This window comes from Stenella coeruleoalba (assembly GCF_951394435.1).
Source record: "Stenella coeruleoalba genome assembly, chromosome: 7".
Classification (NCBI taxonomy): domain Eukaryota; kingdom Metazoa; phylum Chordata; class Mammalia; order Artiodactyla; family Delphinidae; genus Stenella; species Stenella coeruleoalba.
In genome coordinates this window covers 22,768,092-22,786,798 of record NC_137153.1, presented here as the reverse complement: position 1 = coordinate 22,786,798, position 18,707 = coordinate 22,768,092, and the positions used below count along the sequence as shown (strand labels likewise).

Genomic DNA, 18,707 nt, shown 5'->3' with positions numbered 1-18,707 from the left:
CTGACTCCCGCTCACCCACCGAGCTATGCCCTCTCTGGAAGTCCTCCCTAACAGGACCCTGAAGGCGAGCTCTCATTACATTCCACGCTTACCCCTATCTCTCGGTGGAGCACTCATTCCGCCTCATCGAAACTACCTATTTACTTGCCTGTCTCATTTCAACTGGAAGTTTCTTGAGGGCACAAACTGTGTCTTGTTCAAATTTATTCTCAGCACCTGACACAGTCTCTTGGCAAATAGCAGGTGCTCAACAAATATTTGTTGAATGAGTACATAAGTGAATGACTATTTCCAGCTGTCATTTAGCCTACAACATTAAAGCTGAGGGGGATTTCAGAAGTCCAAAATTTATTTCACAGATTAGAAAACTGTGGACTCAGAAAGATTAAGCGATCTGTCAAAGCAATCAGCATCAAGCAATCTAAAAGCCAGATTTTTTGGACTCCACATACATTGCCATTTCAATGGACACCAAGCCCAAAGCTATCTAGAATCTATTAAGTAAGGAAATTTCTAGAGTTTTGCTAGAATGCTATACACAAGAGCCCATGCTTCAGGACAGAGAAGTACTATAAAAAGGTACCTGAATTTCCACTTCAAACATTTCCTGTAGCATCAAAGAGAATCATATTCAGACTGATTTTAATGAGATTCTGGTGTGTACCCTGGGATGCTATGGTAGCTGCCCCTTGTTCTCAGGGGACAACTCCAAGGCATGAAAGTTTTCATCTTATTCCATGAGAGCAGGTAATCACTGATGGAACCTGGGATGTGAAGCCAGACGAAATGCAAAGTGCTTTACAGAGTTTAAGTTTTTAATTTTCTGGTGAATTTATTTGGTCAATATTACTTTAACCCTGAAAGTGTTTCTAGATTTAGAGACACACAAAAATGTAAGAAATGGGAAAATAGAAAACTGAAAGTCATTCACTAAGACTTACAGAGAAAATGATCTTCTATGAATAACTTTAAAAAAATGTTCACGGGGGCTTCCCTGGTGGCGCAGTGGTTAAGAATCCGCCTGCCAATGCAGGGGACACAGGTTCAAGCCCTGGTCCCGGAAGATCCCACATGCCACGGAGCAACTAAGCCTGTGCGTCACAACTACTGAAGTCTGCGCACCCTAGAGCCCATGCTCCGCAACGAGAAGCCTGCGCACCACAACGAAGAGAAGCCCCCGCTCGCCGCAACTAGAGAAAGCCCGCACGCATCAACAAAGACCCAACTCAGCCAAAAATAAATAAATTAATTTAAAAAAATGTTCATGGAAATGTACTCTGGTATCAAAATAATGCTTATACAAGACGCTCAGAGTAAGTTCCCTCTCTTTAACCTGAAAAATGAGGTAGAGATTTTGAATTTTCTGAGCTATACGCTGGTGCCAAGCTGCCCAAACCTCAAAGAACAGTCAACCTGTCGAGTGTTGCCTGAAGAAAGAAGTGGGACTGACTTATTCACTGAAGAATGAGTAGGATGCAAAAGGTCTACAGTCCTGGTAGACTGTTTTATGAGGACAGGTTTTCTTATCAGTTAAAACTAATCTCTTTTTCACTTACATTTTTGAAATGGGAGATAGTAAGCTATGACAGCTATTTTTTGTCAACATTCTCTAATATATTCAAAGATAAATTCTTCAGAATTTTTTATTTAATATTTTACTATTCAACACATTCACTAAATGAGACAAAAGTGCTGAAACTCTATTAAGATCTATGGTCCAATCACATCAGTGGTTATCAACCATCAAGACCTAAGGTGCCTATTTCAAGGTATTCCTGAGATCTTCCATTCCTAACACTCTTGACAGAAGGGTGCTGCCCATGGAAATGATACAGATACAGAAAAAGGTTGAGAACCACTGATTTAAATTGTCTAACGAGGAAGGCAAATCCCAATTTTTACATAACACACTGACTTAGAAATTACAGTATCTTTAAAACTAGACATAGTGATATCAGCTCTTCTAAGTTCTATTGTCACTCTTCTTAAATAACCTAGATGATTAGAAATGCACTGGGGTAGCAATTTTTAAAAATAACAAATACATACCAATGTATTCAAGTACAGATATCCATGAGTTATCTGAAATTACCTTCTCATTAAGGACAGAGACCAACGGCTACCACCTAGAAAACCATCCCTCCATAATTAACGTCAACTAGCCAACATTTGAGCAGACACCATAAGTAAAGGCACTATGGTAAATGCTGCAGGAGACAAAAAAGACAGACAAGGGTTTAGGCTATTTTATGAAGGTATCAGTCACCTTATGCAAGATGAACAGAAAAGGGGAAACAGAGTGAAACAAGGAGATCAACTGGGTCCTGGTGTGAGCTCTGAATGAGGGTGATGACTGCAAGGAGAGAAAGGGAAAGACGTGAAAGCCAGCACAGAGAATGAAAAGGCAGAGCCTGGTTACCAGTCAGGTATTTATCATTCACATACCGGGTTTTATTTTCATGACCACAGGCTTTCGGTTTTTATCCCGCATTTGCCTGATATCCAACAGATCATGAGGATTGCCGTTATGCCTTGGCCAGCAATAAACGAATATCCGAGACCCGCTGCTCCCACAGTCCACCACGATACCATAGTTCACATTGGGGTTATTGGTGTCCGTAGCTTCAATGTCAGTAACTCGTGCCAAGTACCTTGTTTAGAGAAACAAACACATACTTTTAATGAGACAGAGACTATCAATGATGCAAGAAACAAACACCAAATCAGTGATCTCTAAGCTGTGTGGTAGCACCACCGTAACACTTTCACAACTGCCGAATGATTAAAAAGTCAAAAGAAAAACAAAAAAAGTGATAGTGATAAAAGTCATCTAGAGCAGATACACACTCATCATTCCCTTAACTACGTTCAAATAAGCTCTGAAAAGCAAAACTCTATTTCCAAACTATCAACATTAACTGAAAAATCAGCTTAAAAGATATCACAGGAGAAGCTTATGCTTAAATCCTCTTATGATGTGGATTTGGTGGTAAATGACTAAACCATTTCAAACAGTTTAATTTTTCATGCTATGCTGTATTCGGTACAAAATCTGTTTCCTCCAGCCACCTGCTCCTTAAATTCCATCCAAGTCCCCAAAGTCTGGAAGTCATCACATGAAGGTATGGCATCCCATCTAGAAAACAAATGTTTTCTCCTCCTACCTTTGAAACTTCTTATCTCTGGAGAGCCGCCCATACTTATTTCGGATTATGACAACGGAAAAGTATAAAAGTGAGACAGCAGCAGCCAGAACGCTAATGACGAGAATCTGGCGTAAGTTGGTGTTCAGAATTCGGGGACACCCCACTGGAGAGATGCTGAAATGCCAGGAAGCCGGAAGAAGACAGGAGATGCCGATCCTGAAATTTCAAAAGACAGGTTTAGCTAAAGCAGTCTGCTCCAGAGAGGCCTCCCCTCACTTCCACTGATCTGAAAGTTAAGACATTCAGCTTGAGCTGCCCCTACTTCCCTGCTGGTAGGTTATCGGTATACCTGCATCTTCCACGTTGCTATTTTGCTATGTTAACTCGTTATTATAAAATTACATGAATGAGAATTCAGCCCTGATGACACTTCTGTGTTCCCCCTTTCTGGAGAGTATTAAGTAGTTTTATTTGTGCCCGGCTTTGTTCCAAAAATAGAATTATAGACAGCTTATAAGGATAAGTTCAATAAGATAAATAAGTAAATCTATAATGAAACCAGGTTTAAGGAGGCTGAACTCAGAGCCCAGAAACACATGTAATAAGGAAAGCCTGCAAAGGTGGCTGAGCATGACAGCGACCAAAAACCCTGTCTGTTACAGCAGAAACATATAAACAGCCCAGGAGGAATCAGATTTTCTAACACTGAATCCCGAGGCCAATCTCTCCCGTGCTGATTGCGTGAGAAAAAGGGAAAAAACAGTATCTTTAACAACATCCCCGCAGCAGTCAATAAATACGTTTTGTATATCCTGTGTTTTTAGAAATATTCCTGAGACATTTTTGCAAATAAACTTTCTTCTCAGTTTGTCAGGAATGAGAGACTATTATTAGGCTTAAAAAACAAAACAAAACAAACCTTGCTGCCTTTGGGATAAATTCTACTGTTTACTGTTAATTTCTACACTCTTCCCTTTAAAAAGTGCTTCATGGACTAAAATATCTCACAGAAGGGGGAGGGATCCCGCTAACCCAAGGGAATTTTCTATTTGTAGTTTCTGGTCTCCATGTGGGTTCTTGGGCCACGCCATGGAGTTTATCACCCCTCCCATACCTCCGAGGCTTACAGGCGGTCACCCTGTGCTTAATACAACTCCTCCCAGATTCCAACATGTGTGCCCTGTACAGTAAACTACACGAACCCCACTTTCCTTCTGTGACAGGCGCCCCCCTGGGGCCCTGGAAGAACAAAGGTGTTACACAGAAGTGTAGCACGACTCTGAACACTTCTCACTTGGGATTTAGATTCTTCCCCCCTCTCGAGACCTGCTTCTGTGGCACCAAATCTTCGGTTTTACAGTGCCGGTGATTCGGCACCATCACTCACCTCCCCATGCTGGCAGGTCAGAGGTCAGGCGAGGCCCTGGGAGTCAGTCCTCACACACCATTACAGAAGGCCTCCTGGTGCCAGAGCCCTCCTGTTCCAGGAAGCGACAAAAGTCACAAAGACAGCACAAGCCAAGGAGACGCTGTGTTCTTTATCAAGTGCCTGCTTAAGCCCAAGCACACGTAATCTGGTCTGTGATCCTTGCAGCGGAGCTCTTAGCTCGGTTTATTTTGAGCAACACACTTCGAAGTTAATTTCATGCTATCAGAGACACAGGCCTAAATCAAAAGAGATAATAACAGTCTGGCATTTTTACCTAAATGCGAATCAGTGATGCCAAAATACAGGTCACCGAACAGGTCTTAACCACCTTATGGTGCTGAATGTTAAGGAAGATTAAGGGGTGGGAGTAGGAGGCAGGCAGAATGAATAACCGAATGGGAGTCTGAACTCTCCATTCAGCTGATAAATACGTACTAGATCGCTCTTTTATGTACAAAGTACCATGCAAGGCACCATGTTCCGAGGGAGCTCTGTCACTTTCACCGTGGCTGCCACTCCTTCAGCTCCCAGACCTCAAATCACAGGAGAACAGGAGGCCGGGGCCTCCTTCCAACCTGCTGGATCCGAAGGACGCGTGATCCTGGGTCTCCTTCTTGGTCCTGTGGCACCGATGTACCTCTTCCAGGCCTCTCAGGACAGCTGTCTCCCCTAGTCTGCTTCTTAGCTCTTGAATGATTCCTTCTCAGGACCCTCCACGTCTCGGCGTTTCTGCACATCCTGTCTGCTGTTCCCCAGGTTCTCTGTCTTGGCTCCAATCTCTTCTAACTCTAATCTCTGTTCCTGGTCAACTTCACTTACTGCTTCAATGATCCAACAGCTCAGAACTTTCTTCCTCCACCCCAGGCTTCTCCTCTGAGCTACAGATACGTATCTTCAAGCACCTACCAACACCCCCATCTGAACATCGCACGGGCCCATGAGAAACATTTCTAAAGCTGAACCCTTCCACTGTAGCCCTCATCCTCTCCTCCCACGCTCCTCCTCTCAGTCTCAACCCCACCGACTGCTCAAGCAGAAACTAGGGAGTCGTGCCTGACCCCTCCCTCCTCCTCATCCTCCAGAGCCGACTTCTTATGGAGTCCTTCCATTTCTCTAACCTCCGTTCCTCTAAAGCCTGTCCCTTTTCTTAGCAATCTCTTACTCTTAAGTGGCCTATCAGGACAGCAGCCTAACTTGTCAGTCTCCCACCTGCAGTCTCAACCCAGCGGCTCTCCAGTTCCTCACCCCATAGCTTCAGGCAGATTCTTCAACAGAAACTGACATCCACCCCATCCCTGCTCGGGCCCAGGATCCCGTTAATCTTGTGCTGGAAATCCTCCAACAGCTCCCCTTGCAAGTAAATAAAGGTCAAAGGCTGTACCCTGACTCCCCGTCCTACGGGATCCGGACATCTGTTACTGCTCTGACCTCACCATCCCTCTCCCTTTCTCACTTCACTCCAGCCACACTGGTGTCCACACTGTCTTCACACACGCCAGGCACTGTCTGCTCTCAGAGCCTCTGAATATGCTGCTCCCTCTGCTTGGAAATAATCCATATGGCTTATTTTTTCACTCCCTTCAGCTCTTTACTCAATGTCACCTTCTCAGGGAGGCACGCCCTGGCCACCCAGTCTATAACTGCAAGCTCTCCCCTCCATCCAGCTCCCTTCCCTGGGTTATTTCTCCTCCTTAGCATTTACGTATTTATTAACTTTTTTTTTTTTTTTTTTTTGGCCACACCACATGCATGCAGGTTCCCAGTTCCCCAACCAGGGATCGAACCCATGCCCTCTGCAGTGGAAGCTCGGAGTCTTAACCGCTGGACCACCAGAGAAGTCCCTTTATGAACTTCTTATATAGTGCTTATTATGTGCCAGGCCCTGCTGAAATGCTTTGCAAATACTAATCTATTCCTCCTATCGACCACCAAGGTAGGTACTATTTGCATAATATTTTACAGATGAAGCAGGGAGGCTGAGTAATGTGCCTGAGGTCACACAGCTAATAAAAGGTGAATATAAATAAAAGAGCTGGGATTCAAGCATGTGAATCCATACTCCTATCCTGTCCTCTAACACACTCTGTGTGTGTGTGTGTGTGTGTGTGTGTGTGTGTGTGTGTGTGTGTTTGCATTTCTCTTGCTCATGTGTCTCCTCCTCCAGAACGCCAGCCCCACAAGGGGCCAGATTTAGGTCTGCTTGGCTGCATTCCCGGCATGGCAGCCCCTAGGAAAGGGCCTGGCAAGAAGTCAAGTTTCAGAGTTCTGGGACCGAAAAGGGTTACAAACTTATATACTAGGGTAATCTTTCCAAAACAAACAGTAATCATGACACCTCCCCACCTCCCAATTTTTCTCTCTCACTCAGGAAAAAGTCCTAACTCCTTAGGATGTAAAGGAGGTCCTTCTTGATCTAGTCTTGCGCTATTCCATACAGTAGCCATTGCCACATGTGGCTAAAGTAATTTAAATTAAAAATTCAGTTTCTCCAGACTCACAGACACACAGAACAAACTAAGTGGCTACCAGTGGGGAGAGGAAAGGAGGGAGGGGCAAGTGAGGGGTAGGGGATTAAAGATGTTCATCACAGTATTATGTATAATAGCAAAACATTGTTCTAAACTAATGTGCCTTACAGGGGGGTGGGTTAAATTAAACATGGTCCATGTATGCAATGGACTACAATGTGACTGTCAGAGGTGCTGACACAGATCTACATTTATTGACATGGAAAGATACTCATGATAGGTTAAGTGAAAAAACTAACATCATGCATAGAGAGGAGAAAATGGAAGGAGAAAAACCAAAATGTAAACAGTGGTTAGTTATTTCTGAGTAGTGAGATAATGGATCATCTCTATTCTCTTCCCTAGGCTTGCCTAGGTTGCTTAAAGGGCATATATTAATTTTATCATCAGAAGAAACAACAGAACTGTCTTTAACAAGCTACCTTTGACTGATATCTCCAGTTTCCGGCATCCAATCCTCTTCTGGATATATCAAGAAAGCCCGTCTTCAAAACTCTTCATGGCACAGGAATTCCAGTCTGAACATTTAAAAAAATCGATAATTATGTGATAGCTGAACTACGAACAAAAGAAAAGAATGTTTAATTAACAGTTTAAAGTCAAGGTCCTTGGGGGAACAAAGGCCTTTCATGATTCAACGATTTGTATTATGAAGTGACATGAAGGGCAGAGAGGAGTAATACGACTGACTCCAATCTCAAGGCTTCTGCAGATTGGTAATGGAGAAAATACCAATACCCAAGAAATAATCAAGAGAGTAACAGAAGGCAATGTTAAATTATCTGGACTCCTGCTGTACCAGTTCAAAGAGCACGGTGAAGGCTACATGTTAACAGAAAGATTCCTGCAGGTGGGAAGTAGGCTTTGGATGGGGGAGGAGAAAAGAGAGTACCTTTCAAAGAAGAGGCCCTGTTAGGATGCACCATGGCAAACTTAGTAAATGTTATTTAATCCGGTGTTTGTCTTAGGCCTTTTTTTTTTTTTTTTTGAGATATGAGATGACTTTGACAATGAGGATGAATAGATATTTTTTGTAAGTTACAAAATTTGTGTTTAAAGACAGACAGAAAATAGGACAGCTTGTAAATTGCTGAAGTAATTACTTTCATTTAGGACAAAAGTATGGCTGAATGTCACCCAGCAGACAACAATACGGTAATTTGATCTTAAAATGTAAACTCCAGCTGTATTTGCAGCTAAGAGTCTTGGCACCAGGGTTTAGGGTGGCAAACTCTTAGCAGTATTACATAAAACTGCCATGTTTTTAAAAGGCCTAAGTTGTGTGAGGCCCATCACCAGAGAGGTGCATTAACTCGAATTCTTTCAGCTCATGGGGCCCCCCCTCAGCTGAACATTCTTTAGCAGAGTGAGGTCCGCTGGGTCCTGAGTTAAAGTCTTTTCGGTCAGTTAGTTTCTCATTGACAGTCCTAAGGAAAACAGTGAAAACAATACAAGCCAACTGCAAAGTGAAATGGCTCCCACGGTGAAAAATGCAGGATGCAGTGACACAGACATTAGCAAATTCTGAAATTACAGGTAAACAAAATCACAGACAAATGAGACTCTGGAAGAGCTAAACCTGAGTAAGAACAGGTAAGATGCCACGAAGGGTGCTTCAAAAAAGAACAACATGAATATCAAAAGATAACAAGAAAAAAAAAAAAAGATGACAAGAGAAGCTGGAAAAATCAAAAGAAGCCCACAAACAGGCAGAATTCTGTAAGAAATGACCGTCTTGGTGGGAGTGAGAGGCCAAAGTGAAGTGAAGGATGCTGTGTGGCACTCAGATGTGGGAAAAATACATCACAGCAACTTGATTCGTTTGTTATTTAAAGAAGAATGCACGGTAACACGTGTTGGCAACGATGTGGACAAAGAGGAACCTTGAGCATTGTTGGCGGGAATGTAAACTGGTGCAGCCACTAAGGAAGACATTATGGAGGTTCCTCAAAAAATTAAAAATGGATCTACCATATGATCCAGCAATTCCATTTCTGGGTATTTTTCTGAAGAAAACAAAAACATTAATTTGAAGAGATATATGCACCCCTGTGTTCATAGCAGGATTATTTGCAACAGCCAAGATATGGAAGCAAGTAAAGTGCCCAACAACAGATGGACAAAAAAGTTGTGGTGTACGTATACAATGAAATATTAGTCAGCCACAAAAAAAGAATGCAATCTTGCCATTTGTGACAACATGGATGGGCCTGGAGGGCATTATGCTAAGTGGAATAAGCCTGACAGAGAAAGACAAATACTGTATGATTTCGCTTATATGTGAAGTCTAAAAAACAAATGAGCAAACATAACAAAACAGAAACAGACACAAACATACAGAGAACAAACTGGTGGTTGCCAGTGGGGTAGGAGATGGGAGGAGAGAAACAGGTGAGAGAGATTAAGAGGTACAAAATTCCAGTTACAAAATAAATGAGTCACAGGGATGAAATTTACATAGGGGATATAGTCAATATTGTAATAACTTTGTATGGTGACAGATGGTAACTAGACTTACGGTGGTGATCTTTTTCGTAATGTACAGGATTATCGAATCCCTATGCTGTGCACCTGGAACTAACATAGTGTTGTAGGTCAATTATGCTTCAATTTTTTAAAATAAGAGAAAAAAGAAGAATGCACGTAGTTGCATTTATGATCGACATTTTCTTAATATTTAAATTTTATTTATTTATTTTAATAAATTTATTTATTTATTAATTTTTTGGCTGCGTTGGGTCTTCATTGCTGTGTGCGGGCTTTCTCTAGTTGCGGCGAGTGGGGGCTACTCTGTTGCGGTGGCTTCTCTTGTTGCGGAGCACGGGTTCTAGGCACGTGGGCTTCAGTAGCTGTGGCTCGCGGGCTCAGCAGTTGTGGCACAAGGGCTTAGATGCTCCGCGGCATATGGGATCTTCCCGGACCAGGGCTCGAACCCATGTCTCCTGCACTGGTAGCAGATTTTTAACCACTGCGCCACCAGGGAAGTCTTTAAATTTTATTTTTCCATAGCAAGTCCTAATCAAACCTCTTCCCTACCTCTCGCTGTTCATTTGCAAACTTCTGGTCCCCATTTTAAATGATCTTTTTCTGGTCATACTTTTCCCTGCCTCTCCTCTGTAGTTTCCCAGATCTGCAACTCTGACTTCCCTCAAGTTTCAGTTCCACATCCTGAGCTTACCCAGTTACCACAAACTCATTTAGTCTAAGATTGTGCTCCCAAATCTTTTGACACAAACTAATACCACCTTCCAAATTCCCCAGGTCTAAGAGGAGTATCACCGTGGACTGGGGTCACCTGATTCTTAACCTTGATTCCCAATTATCTGTGTGTTGCTACTCTGTGTCATTTATCAGGTCCTGTCAATTCTTCCTCAAACAGTCCACACATCTAAAATGACCACAGCAGACATCCCTACCTCAGGATAGGTCTCTAGGCGGGTCACTAACCTTCTGCCTTCACCGTGAACACCGTTCTTTGGAAACATTTCTTTGTAAAACGTTACCTTCACAATACAACCAGCTCAAGAAAAAAATCTAGAAACAATAAATGCTGGAAAGGGTGTGGAGAAAAGGAAACCCTCCTGCACTGTTGGTGGGAATGTAAATTGATACAGCCACTATGGAGAACAGTATGGAGGTTCCTTAAAAAACTAAAAATAGAACTACCATACGACCCAGCAATCTCACTACTGGGCATATACCCTGAGAAACCATAATTCAAAAAGAGTCATGTACCGCAATGTTCATTGCAGCTCTAACTACAATAGCCCGGATATTGAAGCAACCTAGGTGTCCATTGACAGATGAATGGACAAAGAAGATGTGGCACATATATACAATGGAATATTACTCAGCCATAAAAAGAAACGAAATTGAGTTATTTGTAGTAAGGTGGATGGACCTAGAGTCTGCCATACAGAGTGAAGTAAGTCAGAAAGAGAAAAACAAATACCGTATGCTTCCATATATATGGAAGCTAAAAAAAAAAAAAATGGTACTGATGAACCTAGTTGCAGGGCAGGAATAAAGTTGTAGACATAGAGGATGGACTTGAGGACACAGGGTGGGAGGTGGAAGCTGGGTCCAAGTGAGAGTAGCACTGACATATATACACTACGGAATGTAAAATAGATAGCTAGTGGGAAGCAGCAGCACAGCACAGGGAGATCAGCTCAGTGCTTTGCATTGACCTGGGGGGGGATAGGGAGGATGGGAGGAAGGCTCTACAGGGAGGGGATATGGGGACATATGTATGCATATGGTTGATTCAACAAAAACTAACACAGTATTGTGAATCAATTATACTCCAATAAAGATCTATTGGGACTTCCCTGGTGGCACAGTGGTTAGGAATCCGCCTGCCAACGCAGGGGACACGGGTTCAAGCCCTGGTCCGGAAAGATCCCACATGCCGCAGAGCAACTAAGCCTATGCGCCACAACTACTGAGCCTGCGCTCTAGAGCACGTGAGCCACAACTACTGAGCCCGTGTGCTGCAACTACTGAAGCCCGCATGCCTAGAGCCCATGCTCCGCAACAAGAGAAGCCACTGCAATGAGAAGCCCGCGCACCGCAACAAAGAGTAGCCTCCACTCGCCACAACTAGAGAAAACCCGTGTGCAGCAACGAAGACCCAACACAGCCAAAAAATTAGAAAAAAAAAAAAAAAAAGATCTATTAAAAAAAAAGAACCTTCCAGAGCCTACAGGTCAACAACAGCGTCCCTGTGTGGCATCTGAGAACTTCCATCCATCAAACGGTCCCATCTTATTTTACTAAACTGTTCTCTGCTCAGCCCTAGAACATCTCTCTGCTCTAGTGAGGTGGGTCTCTCCTCTCCCACACAAGCAGTCCTCGTTCTTGCCTTGGGCCATTACTTAAGTCACTTCCTACTAAGTAATATGTCCTGTTCACAATATTACACTTCTTTCAAGGCACAGGTCAATATTCTTCTTTGCCAAGATTTAACCAGTTATATTTCCCAATGTTTCTCCACACTCTGAATCTTCTCTTTATTCATGTGTAGTTGATTTAAAATAAACATGCTGAATAAATATGTAGAGAATATAAATACCTAGATAACTTTCATTTTGTTTCTTCTTTCTAGACTGTATACGTAAGGGTTGAGATCATGCATTCCTATTAGGCCTGGAAGGATGTAAACCACAGATTCAATATGCAACAAATAAATCAATGTTAAGGTTAACAATGGAATAAACAAACTACTTACACAAATTAATACTTCATTTTATAATTCTGCTAATGTGTCAAACAGAATGAACAGACCTGATACAAAGACACAATAACATCAAATATAACATAATACAAAGAATATAATTGTTTTAGGCCCCTCCAAGGCTGGAAAATTATTTTCATTACACAAAGCAGTACACAGTAAAGGCTGTAATGTGAAATTAAACTAGGGATCTGAGTCTCTAATTTAGAATTCTTTAATAACCTAGTTTATCTTTCAGCATGGAAGCATCTCGTTTCTTTCCTAAACAGTCTACACCTGCGTTCGTCTCACTGGGGTCTGAGAACCCCTGCGGTTCTGAGTCAAATTCCAGAGGAATGAGCGAACTGTCCCTTTAAGAGGTGTCACGCATTACTCGAGTTTGTGAAACACTGCTCTTACCATCACTTTATTGCCCAACTAGCTCTATTTTTCCAATGGAGCTAATCAGATTTAGATTTTAGAGAAACCTAAAGCATGAAACTTGGTAAAAGCAGAGTAAAGGAAAAACGATGCTGACTTGTAAATGTCATGACAAGGTGGCAGGTAAGACCCGCAGGGTCCTCGATGCAGCATCCTTCTCCCCGGCCAGGTCCCTCCCCATGCGGCCCAGACCCGCGCCCACTACGTGTCAGAGGGGAAATCCAGCGCGGTCACCGGAGCGGGCGCCGACAGCACGACTGCCAGCTTTCTCCCGCCAGGGGCTGGGGGACAGCACCTGCCGCCCGGGGTCACGGGTGCTGACGGCTGGCACCCGGATGTGGTCGCGCGACCCGGGCGGCGGGGAGGCGACGGCGCGGGAAGGGCCCCCGGGGCAGAGTGGCTCGTCCGCGGCCTCGCTGCCCCGTCGGGCCCCATCGGGCCCCGCTCCAACCGTCCCCGCTTCGGCCGCCCACCCTCCCCTCGTCCGCGCCGGAAAGGCCGCCTCACCTGCTCGGCAGCGTCCGACTCGGCGGTCGGGGTTCCCGGGAGCGGGGACCCGCGAGCGGAGCGCATCACGGCCACCGCGGCGAGGCGGCGCCGGCAATGCAGTCGCGGCTTCCCGGCAGCAGCTTCCCGGCAGCTCCGCTCCTTTCCCGCAGCCGTACCGCCAAAACACCACCCCGTAGCCACCCGTGTCGCGTCCCCGGGAGCGGCGGGAGCGCGCACGCCGCGGGGCGGGGCCTGCGCCGCCATGACTGGCATCCCAGCGCAGCGCTCTTCCGCGGAACCACGCGGGTGCAGCTGAGCTCAGGGACTGCCGAAAGTGAAAGTGGCATCACGGAAATAACCAGTACTGTGGCTTGGTTACCGCCGATCCTACAGCGAGGCGCAAAGTGCTTATGACACCAAAGGTCTTTTTTTTAAATTAATTAATTAATTTATTTTTGGCTGTGTTGGGTTTTCGTTTCTGTGCGAGGGCTTTCTCTAGTTGCGGCGAGCGGGGGCCACTCTTCATCGCGGTGCGCGGGCCCCTCACTATCGCGGCCTCTTTTGTTGCGGAGCACAGGCTCCAAACGCGCAGGCTCAGTAGTTGTGGTTCACGGGCCTAGTTGCTCCGCGGCGTGTGGGGTATTCCCAGACCAGGGCTCGAACCCGTGTCCCCTGCATTGGCAGGCAGATTGTCAACCACTGCGCTACCAGGGAAGCCCCGCAGTTGTTTTATTTGTGTTCTATTAGTATTATGGAAAAGAACACTTGAAAACTTAAGAAGAACTAGGCATTTTTGCTCGACTCGACATTTCGTTTTGCAACTTTGCCAGTAGCTATCCCTATTTTATAAGCGGGGAAACGAAGGTCAAACTCATTCAGTGACTCTCTTAAGGTCCACATAATTAGTAAAAGCCAGGATTTCATCGTTACCAAAAGTTGCATATTTCAGAGCCTACTCTGGGTTAGAGCACCTCCAACACAGGCAATGGTTATGAGAAGAAATAGTGAGGTGAACAGCACTAGTTCCAGAGAGTAACCCCAAGACCTGGACTTAGCTCAAGGCCCCACTCTAGCTTGACAAAAAAAAGTGCCTTGAAGTCACAGAGCTGGAACAGACCTTGAGAAACACAGCTTTTTATCCTTTTTTCTTTTCTTTTTTTTTTTTCTAAACAGGTGACTACACTGCTTCCCAGAGATAGAAAGTGACCAGCCAGCCTAGCCAGTTTAAAATGTTTTTTAAAATGAGAGTCCTGGAAACGTCTACTCCATTACTTGTATCAAGTAAAACAAGCTTGGACAAAACTAGTAGTTATAAATTTTAAGCAGAATCCTTGGTCCAGCGCCAGCTCGGGTTAAATCTCCTTGTGGTAGCATTTCATCCTTGGATTCAGATACTGTTCATGGAAGAAGGCTAGCAGTGACCAAGGAGTCTTGTGCTTTAGAAGTAAATACTGTCTTTTAACTATTGCTCCATACTAGAATCATAAAGCCACAGAAAGTTCGAACAAAGAGACCATAGTTACTATCTAGACCAAACCATCTCCTTTTACTGTTAAGGAACCTGGAACCCAGAGAGACTGAATGTCTTGCCCAAATGCCCTAGAGGCAGAAGGGGAAGCAGAACCTCTGGTTCTGACTCCTACTTGAGTGCCCTTTTATGGCAATCTGTTGCTATTTTTAAAAAATGACCAGTTTGGATAGCTTACACATTAGAAAGCTCTGTGACTTATACCTAAGGTTAGCTTTGAGAAGCTGAAGTAGTTGGCCACCGACATGCTGTGATTTTAGGGCCAGGACCCCTCAAAATTACGTGTGTTTCAAAGTCCTTCCCATCTGTGTTACTGGTTCATATTATGGTAGTCTCTCTCTCAGGGAGGCCTCTACCAAAATGCCACACTAGAATTTTCACACCATCAGTATTTCCTGATAATTCATATACAACAATTTTCTGATAAGAGCTAGGAAAAAAAAGTATAAAGTATGAAAACATGGAATATGCTGCATTCGTTTCCTAGAACTGCCATAACAAATTACTCCAAACTGGGTGGCTTAAATCAACAGAAATTTATTCTTTCATAGTATGGGAGGCTTGAAGTCTGAAATCAAGGTGTTGGCAGGGCCGTGCTCTCTCCGAAGAGTCTAGGAGATGATCCTTCCTTGCCTGTCAGTTTCTGGTTGTTGCCGGCAATCTTTGGCATTTCTTTGGCATTTCTTGCATCACTCCAATCTCTGCCTTGTTGTCACATGATGTTCTTCTGTGTGTCTCTGTGTCCAAATTCACCTCTTCTTAAAAGGACAGCAGCATGTTGGATTTAGCCACACCCTCTCCCCTCCCAACCAATACAATATGATTTCTTCTTAACATGATTATATCTGTAAAGACCCTGTTTCCTAATAAGGTCACATTCACAGGTTCTGGGTGGACATGAATTTTGGGGGGACACTATTCAACCCAGTACATGAGAGGACCAGCCCGGTTTTGGTCATCAGGGAAGGCTTCTCTGAGGAAGTGATGTTTGAGGTCACACCCGCAAGATGAATAGGAATTAACCAGAAGATGGATGAAGTCTGGGCCTATATGAAGGAGTAGCGCTTCAGGCAGTGGAAACAGCAAAGAGGCTCTGAAGTGGGTAGAAGCACAACTGTCAGAGTGAGCCATCAACTTATTCTCCCTTATTAACAGGAGAAATAAAAAAACTAAGCTAATAGGAGACAACACTTACTGCGTACTTTATGCCAGGCACAGTTCTAAGAGCATTAAAAAACATTTCAAATAGAATGGTAATGAAAATACGTCAAAATTCATGGAATGCATCCAAAGCGGTACTTACTGAGAAATTTATAGCTTTAAAAGCTTATTTTTGTAAAGAAATAAAAGTTTGAAATCAAAGTTTCCACCGTAAGAAGTTAGGATAAGAAAAGAAAGTTAAAGCCAAAGCAAATAGAAGGAAGGAAGTAATTTTTAAAAATAAGTTGGACAAAATTAACAAAACCACAAGTTGGTTCTTTGAAAATATTAATAAAATTGATGAATTCGTAGTGAGATTGATCAGGAAAAAAGAAAGAAAACACAAATAATCAAAATCAAGACTAAAGGAAGAACATCCTTACAGATCCTACAAAAATTAAAAAAAATAATAAGAAAACGTAATGAACAACTGTATGCTGGTTTCAACAATTTAGATGAAATGGAAAAATTCTTGGAAAAATACCATTTCCCAAAATTGACAGAAGGAAAAATCATCTGAATGGCCCTATATCTTTTATGGTCCCCAGAAGAAAATTCCAGGCCCAGATGGTTTCACCAGTAAATTTTATCAGCTGTTTAAGAAAGAAATCATACCCATCTTATATAAACTCTTTCAAAGAAATAGAGAAGGAGGGAATATTTCCTAACTCACGAGGTCAGAATAATCCTGATTCCAAGAGATAAAAAAGAAAGAAAATTACATACCCATCGATATCCTTTATGAACATAAACACAAAAATTCTAACAAAACATTGGCAATTAAAATCCAGCAATATCTATCTAAAGAGAGTAAGATAGCTTAACCAAATGAGATTTTTTTCAAGAAATGCAAGGTTGGTTCAACATTTTAAAATAATCCCTATTATTCACTACATAAACAGAATAAAGGAGACAATTCATATGATCTCAATCAGTGTAGAAAAAACATTTGACAAAGTCCAACACTCATTCATGATTTAAACCAAAAATCTTTCATCAACTATAAAGGGAATGATCTTCCTTAGTTTGTTAGCATATTTACAAAAGAACTACAGTTAACATGGTTGCAAGGTCAAAGTACGTTATTGCAAGTCTGTGTTTTGAAAGTATTAAATCATTAGAGAAATGCAGACCAAAACTACAATGAGGTATCACCTCACACCATTCAGAATGGCCATCATCAAAAAATCTACAAACAACAAATGCTGGAGACGGTGTGGAGAAAAGGGAACCCTCTTGCACTGTTGGTGGGAAGGTAAATTGATACAGCCACTGTGGAGAACAGTATGGAGGTTCCTTAAAAAACTAAAAATAGAACTGCCATACGACCCAGCAATCCCACTACTGGGCACATACCCTGAGAAAACCATAATTCAAAAAGAGTCATGTACCACAATGTTCATTGCAGCTCTATTCACAATAGCCAGGACATGGAAGCAACCTAAATGTCCATCGACAGATGAATGGATAAAGAAGATGTGGCACATATATACAATGGAATATTACTTAGCCAGAAAATGAAACAAAACTTGAGTTATTTGTAGTGAGGTGGATGGACCTAGAGTCTGTTATACAGAGTGAAGTAAGTCAGAAAGGGAAAAACAAATACTGTATGCTAACACATATATATGGAATAAAGGAAAAAAAAAAGATTATGAAGAACCTAGGTGCAGGACAGGAATAAAGACGCAGACGTAGAGAATGGACTTGAGGACACAGGGAGGGGGAAGGGTAAGCTGGGACGAAGTAAGGGAGTGGCATGTGCATATATACACTACCAAATGTAAAATAGATAGCTGGTGGGAAGCAGCCACATAGCACAGGGAGATCAGCTCGGGGCTTTGTGACCACCTAGAGGTGTGGGATAGGGAGGGTGGGAGGGAGATGCAAGAGGGAAGAGATATGGGGATATATGTATATGTATAGCTGATTCACTTTGTTATAAAGCAGAAACTACAGAAACTAACACCATTGTAAAGCAATTATACTCCAATAAAGTTGTTAAAAAAAAGAAAGTATAGGGCTTCCCTGGAGGCGCAGTGGTGAGAGTCCACCTGCCGATGCAGGGGACACGGGTTCGTGCCCCGGCCTGGGAAGATCCCACATGCCGTGGAGCGGCTGGACCCGTGAGCCATGGCCGCTGAGCCTGCGTGTCTGGTGTCTGTGCTCTGCAACGGGAGAGGCCACAGCAGTGACAGGCCCGCGTACCACAAAAAAAAAAAAAAAAAAAAGTATTAAATCAGAGTTTCAAAAAGGGATGTGATGTCTAGACTGCAGAAGCCATCCTGTAACCATGAGGCAACAGTGATGCAGATAAGAAGCCAATACTAAATATGTTGAAATAGAAAGAGAGAGTTGCCTAGGTCCATCATGGCATCACTAAATCACTAAAATAATACTAGCCACAGATGTACATCTTGCTCCTTGTTATGAGAGGAGAACAAGGCCTTTGTTTATTTAAATTACTTCTGGCTGGATATTCCATTACTTGCCATTAGGTCTCAGAGGCAACATGACTTGTTCAAGTTCCTAAAACTGGAAGGGATGCAGGATGATTGAATGTGAAGCTAACTAAACTGGAAGGTGGAAACCTGGATCCCAGTCCCTGCTATGCTATTAATTGACTGCATAAGCTTAGAAAAATTTAGTCTACCTCACTGGTTCTCACCATCCATATGTAACTTTAAAAAGGGAGTGGAGAGGTGGCTAGGTTGACCTCTGAGGTCTGAAA

The 18,707-nt window shown here is 43.2% G+C and overlaps 1 protein-coding gene across 7 annotated transcripts in view; it reads right to left on the bottom strand.

Moving 5' to 3' along the window:
- Nucleotides 1–13,446, bottom strand: part of ENTPD4 (ectonucleoside triphosphate diphosphohydrolase 4) — a 39,747-nt gene extending 26,301 nt beyond the window's left edge. For 4 of the 7 annotated variants that reach the window (XM_079927006.1, XM_079927008.1, XM_079927002.1 and 1 more), the window contains exons 1-5: nucleotides 13,267–13,446; nucleotides 7,526–7,621; nucleotides 4,534–4,624; nucleotides 3,165–3,362; nucleotides 2,446–2,651 (exon numbers count right to left, since the gene is read on the bottom strand). In XM_079927006.1, coding sequence (XP_079783132.1) covers nucleotides 2,446–2,651; nucleotides 3,165–3,362; nucleotides 4,534–4,541 — 412 coding nt within the window. In that variant the 5' untranslated portion in view covers nucleotides 4,542–4,624; nucleotides 7,526–7,621; nucleotides 13,267–13,446. Of the gene's footprint in view, nucleotides 1–2,445; nucleotides 2,652–3,164; nucleotides 3,363–4,533; nucleotides 4,625–7,525; nucleotides 7,662–12,177; nucleotides 12,252–12,333; nucleotides 12,390–13,266 lie in introns of all 7 variants that reach the window. The other 3 variants (XM_079927005.1, XM_079927003.1, XM_079927004.1) reach the window with 3 other exon arrangements.
- Between the last annotated feature and the right edge of the window lie 5,261 nt (nucleotides 13,447–18,707).